General features: G+C 38.8%; 3 protein-coding genes across 5 annotated transcripts in view; 1 reads left to right on the top strand and 2 right to left on the bottom strand.

Annotated features, from left to right (window-relative positions):
- The window catches only part of ical1 (islet cell autoantigen 1-like), a 41,393-nt gene extending 33,632 nt beyond the window's left edge, over positions 1-7,761 (bottom strand). For both annotated transcript variants that reach the window (XM_088931217.1, XM_088931218.1), the window contains exons 1-4: positions 7,731-7,761; positions 6,555-6,585; positions 6,400-6,440; positions 5,268-5,436 (exon numbers count right to left, since the gene is read on the bottom strand). In XM_088931217.1, the coding sequence (XP_088787343.1) occupies positions 5,268-5,436; positions 6,400-6,416 (186 nt within the window). In that variant the 5' untranslated portion in view covers positions 6,417-6,440; positions 6,555-6,585; positions 7,731-7,761. The remainder of the gene's footprint in view (positions 1-5,267; positions 5,437-6,399; positions 6,441-6,554; positions 6,586-7,730) is intronic.
- A 1,464-nt stretch (positions 7,762-9,225) lies between these two features.
- Positions 9,226-20,053, bottom strand: wdr12 (WD repeat domain 12). The gene is made up of 13 exons (XM_088930418.1): positions 19,397-20,053; positions 18,783-18,877; positions 17,673-17,767; positions 17,458-17,564; positions 16,424-16,539; positions 15,493-15,647; positions 14,945-14,990; positions 14,325-14,410; positions 13,910-14,050; positions 13,162-13,267; positions 11,863-11,995; positions 11,142-11,214; positions 9,226-9,926 (listed from the first exon to the last, which is right to left on the bottom strand). Exons 1-13 carry the CDS (start codon positions 19,435-19,437, stop codon positions 9,849-9,851), a joined length of 1,272 nt encoding a protein of 423 aa, XP_088786544.1. The 5' UTR covers positions 19,438-20,053; the 3' UTR covers positions 9,226-9,848.
- carf (calcium responsive transcription factor) overlaps positions 19,673-21,638 on the top strand; it is a 21,713-nt gene continuing 19,747 nt past the window's right edge. Inside the window, exon 1 of one of the 2 annotated variants that reach the window (XM_088930417.1) lies at positions 19,673-19,699. The gene's annotated coding sequence lies outside the window, so the exon portion shown is untranslated. Of the gene's footprint in view, positions 19,700-20,104; positions 20,157-21,638 lie in introns of those variants that run through there. The other variant, XM_088930416.1, reaches the window with a different exon arrangement.

Here is a 21,638-nt window from a genome sequence, read left to right as displayed (position 1 = left end):
AACCAGTTGAAAAAAGTGCCAGGTAGTCTGGTCTCACCAGATGTGATATGCAAAACTCGGTACACACAGTTAAACTGGGAAAACCTGAAGGGAAATTAAGATCTCTGGTTAATATGTAACAGAAAATCTGCCACTTATCACACAGTCAAAATTACGAACGGACTATGCCATATTTTACTTCACAGTTACAGGAAAATCAAACTAATTTTTAACAACATTGAACCTATATAATGTAGAACTTTCTGTACCATCAAACCATATAAATAAAAACCCTGGACCAACACCCACAGACAGACATGTCGCCGTCTCTGCAGTAGAAAGCGTACTGTAATTGTTTTCCAGACTAGCAGACATCAAGGATACCAGCCTGCATGGTAACAGAGCAGGAAACCGGCTTTAATCCAGGAAGGAAACCAAGACTGAACACATCCGATTGTCCTGATTTGGCTGTACAAAACGGGACAAAAACTCCGGCCTTCACATAAAAAGGCATCTGGATTTTTACTAACTCAAGGACCATGCATAAACAACATGACTTGTTCTAACACATCTCCCAAAATACCAATATACAGTATCTCAGATTCACATGAAATGGGCATACTGACCTATATCTGAGGACTTTACAGTGTCCTTCATAGTTATCTACATGTCTTAAGCTTGAATTAGCATTCATTTAAAGTTTGAGAGCTCCCAAGTATTAACGGCATTTTCAAATGTTTAATGAAAATATAACGCAAAACATGAGAATCTTGCAAGGGGTCTACCTGGGTATCAAAAAAGAGTTTATATAGACTATTGGAACAGATTTTATACTGGAGAAGCCAAAATCTGTCCTAAAAAAAATAAGATAGCCCTATTAATATATTTTTGACTAAAAAAAATGCAGCAAAGAAACTATGTTTTTCTAGACACCAAAAAAAATGAACAAGCAATTCCATTAAAATAAAAAACAGACTCTTCCCATTTGCTAAATGGTTTAGATCTGTACCTATGATCCATGTTCGAATTTTGTGTGCAAAGAACCTGTTTTTCGGAAATATTAGATCTGCGATATCGCAGACGTCATTAGGTTTTAATTGCAATGGGGTTTGCGATTTTAGGTGCAGAGTTGTAGCTCAGATACAATAAAAGAAAGTGGGTGCTGCAGCTGTAGCTTTGATTCATCAATAACCCTGAGTCATGCCACTTCATTTATCTGCTCAATAGGTCTTCCCTGTGAAGTGCTCAGATGATCTGTTTCTGCAATTCCTTTTTCCATTTGTGGCAGAGACCTAGAGTACTTCTATACTAGACAAGAAATAATTTTTCATCCCTGCTTTACCAAGACTAAACACGTGACAATGCGACAGTGCATGAGACTCAGGGGGGAAGTTAGACCTGTGGCAATTGAAACGTATTCATGCAAACTCATTTAATAATGTCGATCTCATTGCGTTCACTTTCCCTTTTAAAAAAAAAACGACTCTCTCTACAATCAGAAATTTACCTTGGAATGTTATTTTAGAAGTTGGAACGGCCTGTTTCCTTTAGGTACCAACCAACTTGAACTCTTCCACTACATGAGCCTCAGATACCGCACCAGTCAGCTGACTTTGTGACACACTTCTGTTGTGCATCCCTACTCTGGAACTCTGCCTGCCTTCACCCTGCCTGACAATATATAACTCTAAGGTGAAAACACTTTTCTTCTCTCAAGCTGCCCCATAGCCACTATTTTTTTTAACTAAAAACCTCATAGCTGCAAAGGGCCAAACCTCACGCAATTATTTTTCTTGAAAGACACTTTTTTTTTCCCAAAGCCGTGGCCTTAGAGACAGTACCGGATTTCCCATTAGGCACAGTGCATAGGGCCTACTAAATTTTTAGGGCTAGTGTTTTAGGCGGGAAACACTAGTGACTAACGAAAAACGAGCTGAAACAACACGCCTGCGATCGACTCTAGGTGCTCCAAATCAATAATCATACGCTGCCTATCAGCTGTTCGAGAAACTAGAAGTATCGAAGCAAAGGCGATCAATCAAGTGGTTTAGAATTAGAATAGTTTAAAGTGCATCATGTCAATCGACATAATTCAACTGGCGTTTACCCCTCTTTTTGCACATTTTCAAGTGAAAGTGCCTAGGGCCTACTGACACCAAAGTCCAGCCCTGCTTAGAGACTTCTGACCTCCTGTATGACGCCCGGCTTAGAATTCAGAACCGCTTCTGTCGTTTTAATTTCATTTTGTTTGAATTGGAATTACTGGAATGTTCCTGTTACTTCTGTTACCTGTCCTTCGGTGCCGTAACCTCACCCCTGGTGGTCTCCACAACAAAGCACTGCATAAAATACAAACTGAAACTAACACCCAAGGGCTGCGGAGGTGGAACCAAATTATCAGCACTTTGATATGAGCTCTCTTGGAAAAAAAACCTGTTTGGTAAGACCCAGCACAGAGCCAGCAGTACAATATTATCTTTACTCTTGAATGAAAGAGTACATTATGACGACTATCTTCCAGAAACGGCCAAATATTTCCCCACTGATGTTGTCATTTCTCTTAGCAGCTCCAAGGAATGGAAAAGAACACATTTAGATAGCAAATTTTCTCCATTCCGACCAAGACATAACAGCTGAGAGTCTCTTATTCAAAAGAACAAGCACTTCGGGGTACTCCAAAACTATTACCTAATTTTTCAGCAAACATGCTACGACAGATATAAAGTTAACATTGTACGAAATGCATCTGTGTTTACCAGTTTGTCTTACGCAGAAACTCTGTATGAGGGCCCTCAGCCTGTAGCACCTGAAAAGAATCGAACCACCTTGGATGTCTTTTGCCTGTTTCCATTAGTCTTCATGTGCTAAAATTCAATCATTGAAGACTCCCATCCTACCTTTCCAACAGCCTCCTCTCTACTGAAATTTGTTTTGCATTTCCAGTCATTAAACATTCCCAAATAGAGTACTTGGTATAAAATCTAAAATCCAGAGTAAAGGTTAATAGCAAGGGATCCCTTTATTGTTTGCCAAGCTCCTAAATGATGATTGTATCTTGCTTTCAGTGTATGATCCATCACAATTACACATTTCCAGAACACAATTTTACTTCGACATAGCTTTGACTACTTTGGCTGAAAAGGAGTATACAATGTTTGTTTTTTTACAGAAAATAAAGTACAGACTAAACTGGATGTCATGTGTCGGCATTATACCAAATCCAGTTTGATGTACTTTTAAGTGTTAGAAATATAATCAATATATTATGTGTCCTTTCTGAAGTAGGGAATATTCCAAGGAATTATATGTATCAGGGTGGCACAGTGGTTATCATTGCTGTCTTGCAGTACTAAGACCCTTGGTTTTCTCCTACAGTTCAGAAATGTACTGGTAGGTTAACTGGTGTTTGAGAAAACTTGCCCTACGTCCGAGTATGTGCATGTCAGTGTTTCTAAAAAAAAAAGCATTAATGTGCGACAGTACAGACTGAAAGCAGCATTTGGGGCAATCTGTATTTTTCTAGAACGAGAACAATTAGTATAAAATGCTGTGTTTGTATTGCAGAATCACAAAAAAACACAACTGTTTTCAATAAAATAGTAACTTTAAGAAATGTACATATGTGCTACTGTACTTTCAGCACTACCAAATTCACCTCTGGGCAATACATCAGCACTGCTAGCTTCATGTGAATACAAGCACAAAACAAAGCTCTGATATGAATTTCTTTTTGTAAAATACAGCCACAGAAGAGGCACTGTCGTTTCATCTCAGTGCATGACTCAGAGCACTGAATGCCAATAAACCACGTTTTCATCTTCCCAGTGTTCACAGCTGCAAAAGCACCCAATGAATTGGAAAGCAATTACTCTGCTTTGCTCAGATACCTAATGTAGTGAATATAAAAATCTCAACATGGGAGCTTCCAAGCGTCTTAAAATATTTCAATGATTTACCATCATACAAACCCTGAGGACAATTTCACCATGCATGTAAAAAATATCGGCTTTTACCCCATTATAATTCTACAGACTACTTTCAGTCTGGTTGGATCACCTGTATCTGAAGCACCTCTAAATCAGCACTTAATAATGTTCATAAAAGGCAATAGCAAAGACTTTAATTAGTTAAATTAGAAGTCGCTTTGTTTAACCATTAAAAAACATTAAAGAAAATCTCCTTTTTGTTGCACATATGCACTTTATTCCTACTTTTCTTATCAATTGAGGCATGCAGAATGAACTAAGGAACAATCAATGCCCGTAACTACAAAGGCACGCTCCTTCAAAAAGGGATAACGCAAGCCTGCTTGCTAGGAAAATTAACCAGTCACAGGTGTAGAGCAAATGCAAGCACATAGGCTCGTTGTTTGTTCCCAGTCGTTTCAGACATGGGTTCTGTCTACGTTGGGGGAACAAAGTCTGAAAAATTCCAGCAGGAGTACGCGTGACGCATGGCAAAGAAAATAAAATTGAACCTTCCGCACTTTTGCCCTGTATTTGCTACTTTAATATTATGCAGGGCTACATGGTATGAGCAGGGACTCCTTCTGAAAAGGGATCTCCAGCCCAGAGTGATGACTGATACGAGCGGTCACCCTTGAAGGTGAGAAACTAAAAAGGGAGAATTTATTCCCCATTTTTTCCCAATTTTCCTCATTTGTAAAACGGAGGAATTATTACGTTGGAATTCCTCAGTTTTCTCCACCAAAAGCGAAGGACGTGTCGCTCATTCTTGTTATTATATTGCTTATCACGGATGATCTCTCCTACCCCCTTCATTTCCATTTCCAACTGGTACCTTCAGGGAAACTGTTTGAGAATGCCTGTGGCCAAAAAATGTGCTCAAGAGATCCTTTCTTTCCTGTGCAATCGGTATATTAAACTCAGCTCAGTGACTGCTTCCTGTATTAGGAAGCTGTCGGATTCAGTGTAATGGTAGTGTAATATGGGCACAGGGAGATACTGTATGCGTGTCTATGTATTGTTGCATGTTTAGGACATATTGTTTGTTTTAATGTGTTTTTTATTTTATGCTGAGTGCCGTTTTCTTGGCCAAGAAACCCCTTTGGATGGACAATAAAGTTATATCTTATTTAATTACAACTGTATCCCCAACCAGCGGTGTGCACACATGGTGGACTGGGTGGGGTGACAGTCAATCCAGTACCATATGGGCACTCTTGCTACCCATAATGCATCGCTCCGGTCCTGTCTCAGAGAAGACACTGGTACTGGATCACAGGAGCTCTTCCTGCCAAAGCAGCCAAACCTGGGAAAAACTCTGACCTCTAATTTCGCGTCCAGGTCAGCGTCGGACGCCACCACGTGCTCATCCTCCTTCTTTCCGGTGGCTTTGATGAGGACCTGCTTGGTCTTCCAGAACTTCTTCTGCATGCGAGCCATGACCGAGCTGTCCTCGCCCAGGACGTGACGGCTGTAGGCGTCACTGGAGTAACTGAGAAGACGACACCGGTTAGGTTTCGGTCAATGCGCGTGCGTCAAGGAGACAGCACTGGTTAAACAGTGGTCTGAGGGACCATCTGAGGTAACGTGCAAGGGAGTACAGGGTAAGGATAACGTAAGTTGCCATTTGTCTAAATAAATCATCTAATTTTATCTTGCCAGGCTAGGTCAAATACTATTATGTTCTATAATGGACTCACAATTGTACATACAGTACTGTTATGACTGTACATACTGTAAGAACAAGATTCAATAATTACTTAAAAGAATAAGAAATTCAATAGTTTATTAAAAGCCTTTTAATAAAGTGTTATATAATACATAATATAGTGTAATACAGAGGTGAAGGGACATAAACTGTAAAGGCACTCTCTAGTTTGAATCTGTTTAAAACATTATACAGGGGTCAGGGGTCTGAGCACACACTGTTTGCAGATTTAACGGAGTGGAGCGATGGTTAGGGTTCAGAACTTGGAACTGGAAGATTGTGGGTTCAAATCCCAGGTGAGAGACTATTGTTGCACTTTTTAGCAATGTACCTCTAAACTGCTCCGGTAAAAAAGCCCAGCTGTACAAACGTGTTGGCCAAATGAATTAACTTGTAAACGATAAGTAAATTATAAATGCTACATTAAGCAATAATAAGTTTCTTCTTTTCTCCTAGGAAAAAAAAATTCTTTCATTCTTTCAAGTGACAGTGGACACTTTATGGGATTCAGTATATACTATTTTCTCATTCCTGAACTTCATTGAACAAAATGTTTATGATGTAATTTTTTTTACTCGCACATTAGTTAGCAATCGTGTTAAAAAGGGCTTAAAGGGAACAAGATATTTTCTTGTTCTTGATTATTGGTAGTTTGAAAACGTGAAATGAACAGGCAAAGTTAGCCATTTTCTTGTGGCACAAAGTGAAACTGGGTATAAAGAAAATGAAATCTGGTGCAATACATACCCATAGTGACTCTCCATTTTAAACGTTAATGTGTTTCAGTTCTGCAAAAGAACAAGTATTAATGAAAACACAGGAATTCTAGATGTGATGCAAAAAAAGCATAATGATTTTTAGGTTTTAACCAGCTGTGGGCATTTTTAAATTTCTATCCTTACCTATAATAGCAGTCGTTCATGCATCACTCTCCTGGAGTAATAAAAATAAAAAAGGGTAAACAATACGACTCTCACAAACACATTTAATAACACGTCCTTTTAAATGAATCGGCTGGGTAGCTGCAAAGGAACAATAGGTTTATTCCAGGCTGAAAAGAGAAGAAAGAAAACACAACGTTTCGGCCGTGGAGATTTCTCACACTTGAAGAAACGTTGTGTTTTCTTCCTTCTCTTTTCAGCATGGAATAAACCTATTACTTGTTCCTTTTTAAATAAATGACACCCAATGAGTATTTTAAAACCACACGTTTAAATTTAATTCTAAAGAGATAAAAAGGTGGTTTGCTTTGCTCAGAGCATGGTACGATGTGTAGCTGGGAAGAAAACATTAGGTGCACTGGAAACAGCATCTTGCTAAACTATCGTTACGATGGGAGAGGGCTGGACACCTAACGCTACAGATCTAACACTACAATGGGAATAGTATGCAGACGCTTAATGAAAATGTGATTTAACACATGAGTTTAGCTGATATAAACGCATGTATCAGCGATTGCATCGTGAAACGGTGATCAGGCACGGAAAAAAATAAACGAAGCTGCTCCCGGGACAATGATGTAACCTGCCATCCGTGAATTAGCCTAGCAACCCTGACACCACCAAAGCAGGAAAGAGCGGCGATACCAGGCCTTTTGTCCACAAATCCCATTTTTCCCCCACTTTCCTCGTTTAAAAATAACGTGCAGTCGGTTTCGGCGTTGGCTACTTGACGGTTTGCTTCACTCAAAACGGTTTTAAAACCTAAAACGTTTACCTTTCATCACAAAAGCTTATAGCAACTATCAAATTACCGGACATATGGGAACGAACTGTCAAGAAATTACTTCCTCTCTATTTCTCCATCCAACATCGGGTAAAGACATGCAACGCCGCTAAATAAACGAAAATGCACATTTCACTTGCTCCGTTTTGATCGGTAATAACTGCATTAACTGGGAAACACGACACCCTAAATTAGGACAGAGAGTAGTGTTTTCATTATGATGATACAGTAAAACGAATCGGACAGTACACAGCCATTGTCCAACCCAGTCATCTACTAAAAAAAAAACGGGATACCGATTTTTTAATTCGAAATAGAAATACGAATCCCTTTTTTTGCATGCGACACGTTACCTGATTATTATTAGCTGTGTATCTCTTCTCAGTCAACCCCAGGATGTGCTGAACACAGATCATCCACTACGCTAGGGGGCACTATAGCACAGTCGCTCACCCAAGGACAGGTGATCCGTCCAGTGCGAGGATTTGACCAATGAGTAATTCGATTTTTTTTTGTACATAACGAGTTGAAATTCAGAGAGAGGTGAAAGAGTTTTGCTTTAGAAAATGAACGTCAGCTACATTTTTAAATGGATAAAAATAAAAAGGCCACCTTAGTGTCTAGGTGGGCAGGAAAGCCTTAGGGTGTTAAAGACTTCAGAAAGTAGAATAACCGGCTGGTGATCAGGCAAATTTCGGTTAGATCTTTATCATATGGAATTAGATGGTATCCCTGTGCTTATATTGGTAAATGTTTGTGTGGACTGGTTAAGTTGGAGGTTCCTTGATCTGGTGAAGTGTTATAAAGAGGGGTCTCATCGCAGTACGAGTAGTAACGCTAACACAATTTATAATACGCACGAATGTCTCACACCATTTTCAATTTGACAAGTGGGAACTGCAGGACTTCGGCAGTATTAAATGATGTCCCTCTACATTCATTTCATTAGGAAATATACCACGACCCACTCCCCAGCAACCTACATGTACTGCAACTATGAAAACTGTTACACTATGAACTTCCTACGTATATATATACACACCGTCTTGCAGTTTTTATTTGCAAACCAACTCTTTTTCATTTATTTTCTACCTGCTTACACTTGGCGAGGGTCGCGGTGGCGACGGGCTTAGCATGATAAAGCAGATTTCAGTTTTACCAGCACCAGTCTCCAGCTCCTCCCGGTTCAAAGTTATTATCCCTCTTCCAGTGTGCGGTACACCTCGTCCAGTACCTCCAACAGGACGCGCCTGTTATCCGTAATTTTGAGAAATGAAGCACAATGTTCGACTGTTTGGAATAAAACTGGGCAGCTGGCGACAGCTGAAGAAGATATGGAAAATTTCGGATCGACAAGAGCCAATCGGAACAAAGGTGCTCCTCATTTTTAAAAGCTTTATACAGGTATGGTCTTCGTAGCGCAGAGATAAGGTTCACGACTTCTGCATCCCGTACTTGGAAAAATAAAGTTCACAGCAGAAAACAAAAGCGTCCTTTCTAACTTTACTTTTTTCAGTCCATAAGAAATACCGTTTTAAAAAGTATTGGATTACGAAGACCACAAAATGAAACCAGAGCAAATCAGAGAATTGTTAAATGTTTAAAACAATCCTGTCTAGTCACAAGTTCTTTGTAAACGCAAAATATAAAATACATGTCCCAAAATACAACTTGCAGTTTCCTCTCAAGTGTTAAAATCCATCTCTATGCAGTCCCATATTTCACATAAAATTTAACAGTTCAAACTATAATAGAAATGTTGCAGTCAAGAGTACTATTTATCCTTTAACTAGCAAGTATACCAATAAACATTTATTTCCCAGCAAACAAAGGCTAAATCCAATCCAGTTCATTGATAGTCGTTTTTATATTTCAATGTCACTTTTAAGTACAGACAAATACATCATGAGAAGTTTCAGAATTAAGATGTCACAACAAAGGAAAAGAAATGTTTGGAGTTTTAAGATCAATACGAATCCCACTAATAACTGTATGTTTTGCTATTCTCTTGAATGTAATAAACTCGTTGTAAAAATAGTATTGTCTACTCTGCCTAGTTTGTTTTGAATTCTCACATTTCCACAACAGCACAAGTTTACTTTTCTTTCTTAAAAGTATTATTTTACTTTTTACAACATACAGAAAATACTGAATGTTGGCCCAATTTAATATAAAAATGTAGCATTTGCATTGTGACTGGATTGTAATATATTCATTTTGAAACATTCCAACAAATTTGAAAACGGCAAAATGAAAGGGAAGTGAAACAGCCAATAAACGGTACAAGCTTAGAACGAAATCAAGGATACCGAGAGTAAAACCACACAAAAATTTGATCAAGAACATCTCCCACGTGGTCCATTCAGTCGCTCAGTTAAAATGTTCTTGAGTCTTCGGTGCCTGGGTTGGCAGCGGGTCTGTTTTTGAAAACCAAAGCAGTCCAAAAGGTGGTATCAGAAGGAAAGGCTGTGTTAAGCTCCATCATCCGAGGTGCTTGCCAGATACTTGTAGGTGTAGAGTTTGTTGTCCGCCCCTCCACTTAGAAGCAACTTAGGAGACAAGAACAATAAGAAGAAACCAATAACGAGGCAATTCTCCCCCTCCTGGAAGTATTTTGATGCTACATAATTCCCTTATTCTCACCAAGCTCATTTTGAGCACTTGTGCATAAATACCCTTTGGAAAAGGTTAATGCAGCTATTGTCCGTAGTATCTAAATTGAATTTATGGATTTTCGGAGAAAACGGTTCCTAGAAGTATGATACCTTAAAGCAGACCGTGCCTGGATATGGCGTTGCTTAAAAGGCTTACATATTGCCCTGCTGCAGTTGAAAACAATCTTCATATTACTTTCCAGTGGGCTGTGCTTTTTTTTTTCTGAAATAGTGCACAAAATGGAATGTGTGTGTTTGTGCTTGGGTTGAACTTGAGTATTTCAGGAGAAAGTTACAGAAGTACAGTACGGTGGACAGCAGTGGTAGCATTACATGGTAGGGTTAAAGCTGCAAACATGGTTTTGGCTTTTAAATATAGTGAATTTCTTCATTAATGGCAAAAAAAGAACCTTTAACATGCAAAGGTCATTTACAACTTAATTACTGGTATGGATGTGTTCAAGTCTTTCCTGGCCACAAACAGGGTTATCCATTGGTGTGACTTTAAGGGCAAGTGATCATAACAATATGAATGAGCACTCCCTATGCTCTCTTGTTCCATACCCCGTGATAATAAAGTAAAATGTATTTAAGCACCTGTAAAGTATGACTGATCATCAGTCTAGATCAGTGATACATTGCTGGCTTTGCAAAGATCCTAGATCGTCTAATTTCATTCTATTCAAATTGGTCTTAATGATCTCAGTGTCCAATTGCCACTGCAGCCAGGATGTTGTCTATAAAACTGAGTGGATCTTTGTTACCAGAAGCAAGAATTTCTCTAAATCAGGGGGTACCCAAGCCCCATCGGTTTTATTGGGAACCATGAAATCACCAATTTCTAAACAAATGTGGTCCACTAAGCAGGTGATTTATTAAAGTGAATAATTTGGGGACCAAAATCTTCTTATGTTTTCATGCTTCAAGGATAAGGAGTACAGGTTACCGAGCAAAACACTAGAGTAATAACTTACAAGTGTTTCTAAACTTCAGAAACTGGTGACCTACAAGACACCAGGAACAGGGTGGAGACCCCTGCTTTAAGCAATAAACACAGGGTCAAGGAAAGAAAAAAAAAGACAATGATGAGAAGCCTGTTTAGGTTCTTACCCCACTTTCTGTCCAGTCCACACAGAGAACCTTGTCTTCATGAGCCGCCAAGTCATACAGAGGAGCTTTACAGCTGGGTAGAGAGGGAAAATATTCAACAGCAGGACATGGAGCTCTACAGATCTAACCTGTTCAGCCCAAAGATAATGCAAATACTGCACGTGAATTTATTTAGTCACTAAAGATGAACAGGTTGTTTTTAAATACGTTGCAGACTGATGTCCGGTTGTTAAGCCCCCTGGCCACCTGAGTGATAGTGGTGGGCTCGCTTTCAGTTCAATTTCACGCAGAATGTCTCGGTAAAATGGCCACTCACTGTCACAAATACCCAACTGAAATTAAAACCGTTCCTTTTGGTATAAATGATTATAAATAACTTGCAAACAACATGCGACTTCACCCATGCTCCATCTGACCTACGCTAAGAAACCTGAATACAACTCATATCTTAACTGTTATATATATATACAGTCAACGCAGAGCAGATAAATAAAGTGCTCTCTGTAGTACAATTCTGCAATGTGGGTGGCTGGAAATGTGGTAGTCACTGTCTTTACAGATGCCTACACCAATGAAATAATGATACTATAGGAACAGTCAACTGGTTTGATCATTAAATGTCCCAAAAAAGGTGTCTGAAGAACCATTCTACTATGTCTGATGGGTCATAGTAGAAAAATGCTGCCAAGACCTGATGAAGCTATATTAGTAAAGTATATACCTCCTTGTGTCCCACAGCTTCACAACATTGTCCAAGGACCCTGAAACAAGCTGATGTTCATGTGTTGGAGACCATTTCACTGCAGTAACCCAGCCATGGTGGGAGGTGAGAGAGAGTTGCACCAGGGAGCCATCTGACAAAACACAGCACTGAGGGTTAGCTCAGGGTACATCAGCTCCATTATCCTACATGTATCACGGTTCTGCTTTCACTCGCATCCAGGGGGTAGATGCCAAATGAGAAGCATCATCAAGGACAGAGAAACTAAAATGGGAATTGCTTTAGTTTCTGTAATAATCCAGTGTTTGTGAATTTCAATTTCACAATAAAAAAAATGAGCAGTCCTGTCTTCAAGCCCCCAGGCTTTCTTCAGTGAAATTGACATATGTTCATTTCAAGTCCTAGAGACAGACAGCATTTAAAGTACCTATTTTTGATTCCACAGGAGCTCTTACTTGCTTAATTAGTAAATCCTCAGAATTACCCATTTAATCGTTCAAATGCATGTGTGTAAAAGCAACTCATTTTCCCTTTGTAAGTATTTTTGCAAAGCATTCTCAAAGCTGCCTGGGGAAAAGCATGGTGAGGGACATTAACTGCACACGGTGAAGTGCTCTGGAGTGGATCACCACAGACTGAGGGTTGTGCATCACTGACTTATTCTCAAACTGATTTCATTGCACTCAGATCCTTTCTGAGATATTTCAAGAGAAAGATACATTTCTAGTGCACAACAAACAAAGCACAGAAAAATGAAAAAAAAAGAATTCCTGCTTGCCCAAACACAGATTAAGCTCTATGATGACAGACTCATGTCTGGGTCATGTCACTAGCTGACTGTGACTGACTGGCATGAGTGCTGCTGTGGTTAAGGCGTGACTTAGCGGCTGTGAGAGACACACCCTCTTCCAGTCCGTGCTGAACCTCCAGTACAGGGCTAAGGCGTGTTAAAAGGCTAAAAGGTGGGCAGTTCATAAGGGACTACCTACATCCTCACATGTGTGCAGTTACGGGGCTGGTAGCCAGGTCAAGACGAGGGGAAACATGCAAAATTGGGTGGGTGTAACAAAAAGAAATGATAAACTACAATAAAAAGATAAGATGTATAGGAATGTCCCATTGGTGAGTGAAGACTAGAAAACTTTAATCCTGACAGGCTTTAGGAAAGCAGGACAAAAGAGCCACATAGATGCCTCTGTGGAAATCCATTCAGTTGAGCCTTATCTCAGGTGAGATTAGAATTAGGATCATTCAACCAGCCAAACAAACAGGTTTCCCCCAGTTTCCCCAAACAGTCACCTTTGGAACGGGGATCCCAAAGCCGGATGTGTCTATCTGCGCTGCCAGACGCCAGTCTCTTGCATAGGGGGGTGTACGATATAGAGTTGAATACCTTGCTGCCTGTCTGGAATCAGAAAAAAAATGAAAATAATTTCCAGCAATTCCATGATGAACATTCTTCCAGCCACAGTCTTTTTCAAAGTCTTCAAAGAAGCTGGGGGAAAAATGCCATACACATCAATGCTTTAAACATAGCTTTAAGATAAAATTCAGATTAAAACTGTTTGCTAGTTAACAATAACCAGTTCTTGGAGGCCATTCTGTAGAGTAACACAGTGTCCCAGAAAAGGTTAAAAAAAAGCTGTAATATGCAAAGAACCATCTTGCTTAGGAATTAATGGGCTGGACACATCACTATACAAATCTATCAAATGGATTGAAAAGTTTTAGTTGAACCACCCTTGTTATATGGAAGGTAAAAGAACAAATTATGTGATCTGCTTTTGTCTTGCTTAAAATGATATGAGACTGTTGCATTTGGAATACAACTGTTAGTATCCAAGCTAAACAGAAAAGTGCAAGCTGAATAAAACAATTCTGTTATACTAGACTCTAAAGAACAAAATCTTTTGTCTCATATCCTCACCTTTGATTCATGAGCTTTTTCTATATTACATAAGGCTTAAAGTGGTGGAAAGGCTAAAAGAAAAAAAAACTCATAGTGTACTATCAAAAAGCTCATAGTGCACTATCACAAAGAACTTACCAATGTAGATTTTAGTCCTCCAGTTTCTGCATCCCAGACTTTAATGGTGTGATCCCATGATGCACTGCAGATCTCCTCGGTGTCAGACCAGAGGACAGAGGAGATGGCCTCATTGTGACCTGACAGGGTCATCAATGGTGTCTGTAGAAAAGATGGAAACACAAGGCTTTTTAACAAATGACTCCTGGTCTGAGGTGCGTCAGTTACAAATTTCATCATGTTAATTTTTAAGAACAGAAAGATTATTTACAAAACAGAGGAATATAAATACACCTTCTACAGGTTACACAACAGAACGGGCACCATCACAGAAAAGGACACATTTGCACATTAGCTAAGGAATAAATTTGTTCAATATGGACACGTTCTAGACTAGATTTGATAAGCAGATTTTTTAAAAATCATTAAACCTCACCCTAGTTAAGCCCGTCTGTTCAGTCTTCTGCTTTTTTCTTGGTCGGTCTGGTGGCTCAGGAATTTCATCCTCCTCTTCAGTAGGAACTGTGTCAAAAATAGTGACAAAATAATTACAAACAATTTATACCTTTTACTCTCAAGCCACCCAGCTCACAGTTAAGAAGATCTGCTTAAAAATTGTGAAGCTAGGTGTTAGATAATGTAGCCCAGTACATTCAGAGTACTGTCTAATCTGGAGACAAAGTTACTCACGGTATATATTTGAAAAGCCTTGTCAGTACTGAATAAATCATAAGATCACTATACCTATAAATAAGGTTTGTGTTTACGTCTCAAATCAAATTTAAGCGGCAAATGTTTGACAAGTCCTGATTCGTTATAATGACCACATTGTGTATTGGGAAAAATTGCACAAGTTAAATCATGTATGTATTGTAACTGCCATTTACTCAACAAGACATTGAAGTTTTACACTGCCCTTTGCCTTTGGGTCATACAAACTCTTCTTAAGACATGTTGTAAGCAATGCCTGGCATACAAATTGCAGGATTCCCTAATTTTAAATCAAAAAATGAAAAAAAAATCAAACATCAAGCTTGATTAAAATGAGGTAATTACCTGCAGACCAGATCTTCAGCATTTTATCCCAGGAGCCACTGCAAAACTAGACGTTTTAAAAAACAGCTGAATATCAATAAGAACAGAATTTTAACAGCAGATTCATGTCAATACACCCCCCCCCCCAAATAGTTCTTAATTCTTAAATTTAAAAATATCTAGTGCAGTAATGTAATCCATCATTAGAGTATAGCGTGTACTATTATGTATATTGAGAAAAATATAAGGATGATAAGTGCATTTAGAATGAATTCATGGTTCATAAAAAATAATTACTGTTCTTTCTTTACACATATATTATAGTGGAATACTTTATCATCAGAAGCACAACAGCTTAAATGCAGTACTTAAGAAGGAAAAGAAGTTTCATTTTTGTGAGCTTGGCAGATCTTTACAATTTAACAATCGCCGAGGTTCGCAAGCTGCTCGAGAACAAACCGCCAGCAGGGTTACCCAGAGGGATTTGTTCTCGTAAGATGTGGTGCGGTGGAGACCACGACTGAACGTCAGCTGGAAGAGAAGATGTCCTCTGCAGAGAGGAGCTTTACTTTAGTCTTGGTGGCGTCCACTGCGATGCTCTCCACACTGCCCGCGTGGCCCCGGCAGCAGTGCCTGGCCTTCACCTTGTTCCTCTCCGAATGCCACTCCCACAGGATCACGGTCTGGTCCATGGAGGCCGTGAGGAGAAGAGAGGACAGGCCATCTGCTCCACCGCCCGCAAAGACAACAGAATGCACAGAGCTAGTCAGGGAGGGACACACCTTCAGGGCTTAGTGTCAGCTGCATACAACCCTTTAAGTGTCCTCCGAGTTTCCCCTCTTGAGCTCCACAATAGTGTTGAAGAAAAACAGCTTGCCAACAGGTCTTCCCTTCAATGCACGGATTTAAATGCACTTTGGTAACTCAAGTGTGTCCAGTGTTGACTTCAGATAATTATGCCCATCATATATGTGCTTGAAAACATATTAGTATATTTCAGCTCTATTGCCAGATGTTAAAAATCAATCCCTAGCACGAGCTCAGGAGTTTGCTTATCAGTACTTAACAGCACTTCTTTATTGGTTAGTTATAAACAGGTTTTTCTAAGAGCTAGTTCACTTTTATACTTTAACTAGTTTTCACTAATGAATTTCATCCTACTACTGCACACTGCGATGTTTGTGTGCTCGAGATGTGTGTAATTCACAACAGCTGGCTGTGGTTCTCACGGAGATCTCAACGGCTTACTTAACATCTTAACTAGAACCCATAGACCTTCTTGGAATTCGTTTTCAGGTCTTAAGCAGTTAACTGCACAAAGACTTTGCAGTTAACATGAAACCTCCCTTCTGTTTAAGAATACAATGAAAAACACCCTATAAAGGATATGCGTTTGTCAAATTACTGTTTTACTTTAAGGAAGAGCTCAGAATTGATCAGAGTACATGGTGCAATAAAGGACCATGTCTCCAGGGAATTTCGGAAAACCGAAGATGTTACCTCTTTTAATCCAGGCGACATCTTTCACCACCTCTGTGTGTCCTGCCACTGTCATCACTGCCTTCCCCTCCAAAGACCAGATCCGCGCAGTTTTATCATAGGAGCCGGTTAAAATCCTGAGGCAGAATTGTACATTAGTAAAGCATTACAATTGCATCATTGAAGACAATAAAGAAATACAGGGTCAATAAAGACAGCTGCATCTGTCAAAAACGATTCACAGAATGTTCATCTATTTTAACGGTTGTACTTTCAAAACAAAAATGTCTCACATTAAGGGTGGACATACTGAAACATGAATGGTGTGTCAGCTTCATACGTTTCTTTATATAAACCTGGCCACTGTCATTAAACATTTACCACAAGTCCTCCTTTTTTAACACCAAGGTGTTAATTACCGTGACTTATTTCAAGATTCTACTTCAACAGTTCGCTTCAAACAATTCTTTTAGATTTTGCAACATTTTGGTGTTTTTGGTGTCTCATTTTGCAAAGGGATGTGTAAACCCATTTTCTATTAAGTTAAATTCCTAAAAAAACAGATGATATGAGAACACTGTCAGGATCTAAATGACTTGTATTATAAACCACATGGAATTTTCTTGTAAGTAAAAAATTTCCAAAATATTTGCTTTGGATCCTTATTTTGATTTAGTATAGCATAAATCAAAACAGATCACAAATAAGAAGCATCAGGACATCACCACAAATACAGGAACACAGGTGTGCCCATATGTTTACATGTAAGTCAGCTTTGGAACACAAATTCAGGAGACAAGATCTCCACAATACAGACAATGCAGAGATATCCTCAGAATACAAATGATTTGTTTTATCAAAAATAACAGTATCTTCGTTAAAATATACAAATGCCGTTTTTGTCTCAGGCCTACTTTCATCTTTGTGTTTCTTTTTAGTGAAGTACGGAACACTTAGAAGGTGAGGCACTGATGGAGCAAATAAAAATAGAATAAAAGTAAAGAGGGCATTCCCTCAGACCCAGCAGAGTGTGAGAGTGTGTATGCTGCCCTTACCATTCCCCATCAGCCTCCACAGCGCTGATCCAGTCATCATGCATCATACACTCCTCTGGTTGGGGCGCAGTGAACTTTTCCACATACTCAATCTCAACCACATCTTCCTGAAACACACACACAGTCCATAATACAGCCGCCTTTCCACATTTTCAGAATAAACCACATTATAAAACCCAACTTCTTTCATTCCCCCTTAAAGTATCGCTACATACCGTTGAAATGTTCTCCGCCTCCATATGGTTGATAAGGGGCATCCGTAGGAACTGGCCCTTGATGAGGAAGTCAAACTCCACATGCTTGTGTTCCTCTGTAAAGGCAAAGAAAGTGTTTAAAAGTGCCCTTTGCCAAGGAGGTGTACTCAAAACAAGAGGAATTATTGCCCAGTCGCTGGGTTTAAGCGTTTTGTGGGGCTGTGTTGTTTTTTTTTTTTACACACTGCAGCTGTAATTTGTACAATTCATTGATAACTTCAGCTATGCATAAGATTTCAGACAAAAGTCCAAAAGAAGATAAGAAACATGCTGTAAGCAAATCCTTAAAAGAGTTTCATAACCTATGTGTTGTTTCTTACCCATTGGGAAGACTAGTGTGCACAATATTCAATATATTAGTTCTAACTTGACTATCTCAATTGCTTCTTCAATTTAAGACAGTAGTGATTAAGGTATGGATTTTAAAGAGGTTGCTCTCAACCCCATTTCTCAACAGGATTATGCAGTGGAGAATGAGTTTTCCCATGTTCTCTACCAAATTCCAGCTCATTAGTTTCATACCCATTGCAATACAGCACTGCATCGATGATTTCACGATGTTTAAATTTAATTCACCTAACAGTTCAAATACAGCAGTACATAATGTCGACCTTCAAGAAAGATAGAAATCAAAGACAACTACAGAAGAACATCTGGTTTTAATGTTTAAAAAGATTACTTTAATTCCTCTTAAAGCTAGAAACAACATTAAGAAAAAGTTACAAAAATGAACATGTGGATTCATTTGATATTTGAATTGAAAAGGCAAGGTATAACACAGTCTGCATACACACAGCCAACATACTGAACATGATGAACACTACGCATTGCTTATGTCCTGAATTAAGAACTAACATGCTTACTGTAGAAAAAGCAAAGCAGACACTCTAAGAACCCTGCACTAAAGTAATAAACATATTCCCAAGATCAAAAATGCCACCTTCCCAGTATCACTGATATTTTGCTTACATACTATATATATATAATATAAGTATTATAGAACTTCAAAAGAATGATTAACTTAAAAAAGCGAGTTTTAAGGTTCCGATGGCATAAAGCCTGCCTTCTTACCATGTTTAGCTTCCAAAAGTTTGTTGATGACATTGCTCAGATCCAAAATTTCTGAAGAGGCAGGAATTGAAAAGGGAACTTCGTCTACTGCATACCTTCAAGAAAATAACAGTGGTTAAAAAAAATGTATTTAAACAATGTTGCAGTGTGCTTTCGTAAAGAATTTTCTGCAATTTTCTTTACGAAATTTACGAAACGTTACGATCTTAATCGTTGACAGAAATACAGTTAAACCCGAACGTGGATCTTCGTGGAAAAGATTTCTTATCCTGTTGAAATGTCACATTCACTAAAGGCTTCTCATGTCACAAAAAAACCTGATCGATCTAACAGTGCAAGAAAGCTAAAACGTATATGAAAACATCCCATTCGGATAACTGCTGAAGTCAGAGAGCAGGGAGCCACATTTTAACCGGTTATCACAGAATAATTTAAACTCAACAGTTAACGAGTTTCTCAAAACATATTATATTGGCGCCAAATGTATTAAGCTTTTATATAACGGTGTATACGTGTTAAAACTGACGTTTAATAATATTTACATGACGGTATACATCTGAAGCCTTTCATTCACGTACTGACACGCACATCCGTAACTTAGAAGGCACACTTACTTCTTATTCTCTGTGAAGAACCTCGCTTGTAGCTGTGACATTTTGCAGTCTTAATGAAGTTACCGTCTTTTTACAAAATATGTCTTAGTTGTTGTTGTTTTTTTTACATTCATGAAATCCCAAACGGCTCTGAACACAACGCAGTGACTGCCGTAAGGTAACGCGCACCATGTGGTTCCCAATGCAGCGTGCGCTGTGATCTTAGTACTTCAAATCAATCGCAGAAAAATCGCTTTCAGACCACTGTTGATTAGCGCTGCCTGGAGAAATGTAAGACGTCTATCGTGCATTAGTTGTTTTTGAGTAAGTGTCACGAAACTCCACTGACAGGCAAAGAAGGAAAAAGAAAACCCGTTTCCGCTCTCAGTTTTGTTAACATAAAGGACAAGTTCAAATGAATTATATTTCTACCTTTAAATTTGAAACTAAGGTCAATGCGGAGATCTACCATTCAAACCTTGTAATGCGGCTAGTCTGTACAAATTAAACTGTGATTGCAATTATTTAAGAACTTCACAAGTGAAATGTTTATTTTTTTGTTCGTTTTCCGTATGAAATAACATATACAGAGCTCAAAACACACACAAAAAAAACCCAACAAACAGCTTGTGGACAAAATATTCCCACTACTGCTATAATAGGAGGAACAAGGCGTACGGTGGCCTGCCTGTACCATAAAGTCTCTTTTCTCTCAAGCCGTTTTCAAGTTCGCGTTTTGGCTCCGCGGTGGAGCAGCGAGCGAAGCCCGGGTGAAGACGAGGTTGAGTAGACTCGTTTTGAAATTTCTGTCCTTCCTCTGTTTATTTCCATTCCTGAATGCCACATAGGAAGCGGTTTAAAGAGACAGGGGCAGGCGGTACTCTGGTGCAGAAAATCTGTGTTCTTTTTTTTTTTTGGTATTTCCCCCCCGTTGGCCTCTTGCGATTTTATTACTGCATCATCCAACATGGCGTTCTTACCAATCTGTTTTGCTATGTTTAACAACAAAGGTTTATCGTTTCGTTGTGCATTTTAGATTTGTGTTTGCCAAAGGCTTTGGCAATAGATGATTAACTTTTTATGCCTTTTCAATGTGCTATTAGTTTATCGTTTGTAGCACACTAGCTCTTGTAAGAAATACACGTGTGCCTAACGTAAATATTGAAACAAACCGCGATTGAAAAAGCTATTGCACGAACCGATTTGTGTGTAGAGGAAAGAATTATGTTTGAATTATTATTTTATCGTGCTGATTTTATATCCTTAAATTATTATTTTGTGAATGTGTTGATAGTAATAATACTCCACATTCGATCCCGATCAATAAAACAACGTAACATCAAAGATGTTGTGGGCGCTGCAGAACGGTGACCCGAAGAAAGTTGACGCTTTTTTTTAAAACCCGTTTTGTTTTTAAAATAAAATCCCGGCTACATAACGTGATTTTTGTCGCAGAGCGCAAGTTACACCCTTCAAACGATAAAAAAAAGAAATACCATCATAATTTAGAACATTGCGTCTTGTTTGACAGACTAACTTTATTTTCTTGATATTACATGTTGATGCAGGAGGGTCTTTGTTCCCTGTTTTTTTACTTTGCACAAACTAATTTTTTAATGTACTTGATTGATCAAATAAAACTTGTTTTTCATATTACGTGTAGATGTAAAGGTGCCTGTTAAGGCGGGACCCTTTGAATTTGTAAAGTAAGGACAAAATGAGGGAGCGTGGCTTCAAGAAATTGTGGTTTTAATCACAAATAACTATAATCGTGCAGTAGCGTGTAAGGGCGTGGCTTAGTGTGTTTTACTGTAAGTGAAGTATTTAAACCTTGTAGTAAAAGTGATACTTTTTATTACATAACTTGGCGTCCATTGCCGCAGGGCAAAGAAATATATTTTTCTAATTTCCGAGGTTTCTGGCTAGACTGATAAAAACGTAGTTCTTGCAAAAGGTTTGTTGTTAGGTGTTTGGCTTTAGGGGAACTGGCTGGGTCTAACATTAAGAAGCAAATTTAAATGGCTTGTATACTGCTAGCAGTAGCAGTGTCAGAAAGCTGCTTCTTTGAAAACCATGCTCAGTTTATATTTAATGCTTTAAAATCAAATTAGACATGTCAGAAGCCATCTTGTTACTACTGTATGTATTATTATGTCCACAGTCCCATTGTGATTTTTCTGCTGGGAGTTAAGTCACCTTAGGAGTTAGTAGTATCTTCTGGCCCTTCAGTGTTTTCTGAAAGCATGGATCTGTCTTTTTAAAT

The sequence above is a fragment of the Atractosteus spatula genome, chromosome 13, assembly GCF_055471065.1.
Source record: "Atractosteus spatula isolate fAtrSpa1 chromosome 13, fAtrSpa1.hap1, whole genome shotgun sequence".
NCBI classification, from domain to species: Eukaryota; Metazoa; Chordata; class Actinopteri; order Semionotiformes; family Lepisosteidae; genus Atractosteus; species Atractosteus spatula.
This window is presented reverse-complemented; position numbering and strand designations above follow the sequence as displayed.

What these genes read in the sequence shown, in the direction of transcription:
- wdr12 (XM_088930418.1), bottom strand. Translation starts at nt 19,437, where the DNA reads ATGTCACAGCTACAAGCGAGGTTCTTCACAGAGAATAAGAA. An exon ending in GAGGACTAAAATCTACATTG is followed by an intron (nt 13,268 to 13,909) that starts GTAAGTTCTTTG and finishes TTCTGATTCCAG; the next exon opens with ACAGGCAGCAAGGTATTCAA. An exon ending in AAGCTGTGGGACACAAGGAG is followed by an intron (nt 11,215 to 11,862) that starts GTATATACTTTA and finishes CTCTCTACCCAG; the next exon opens with CTGTAAAGCTCCTCTGTATG.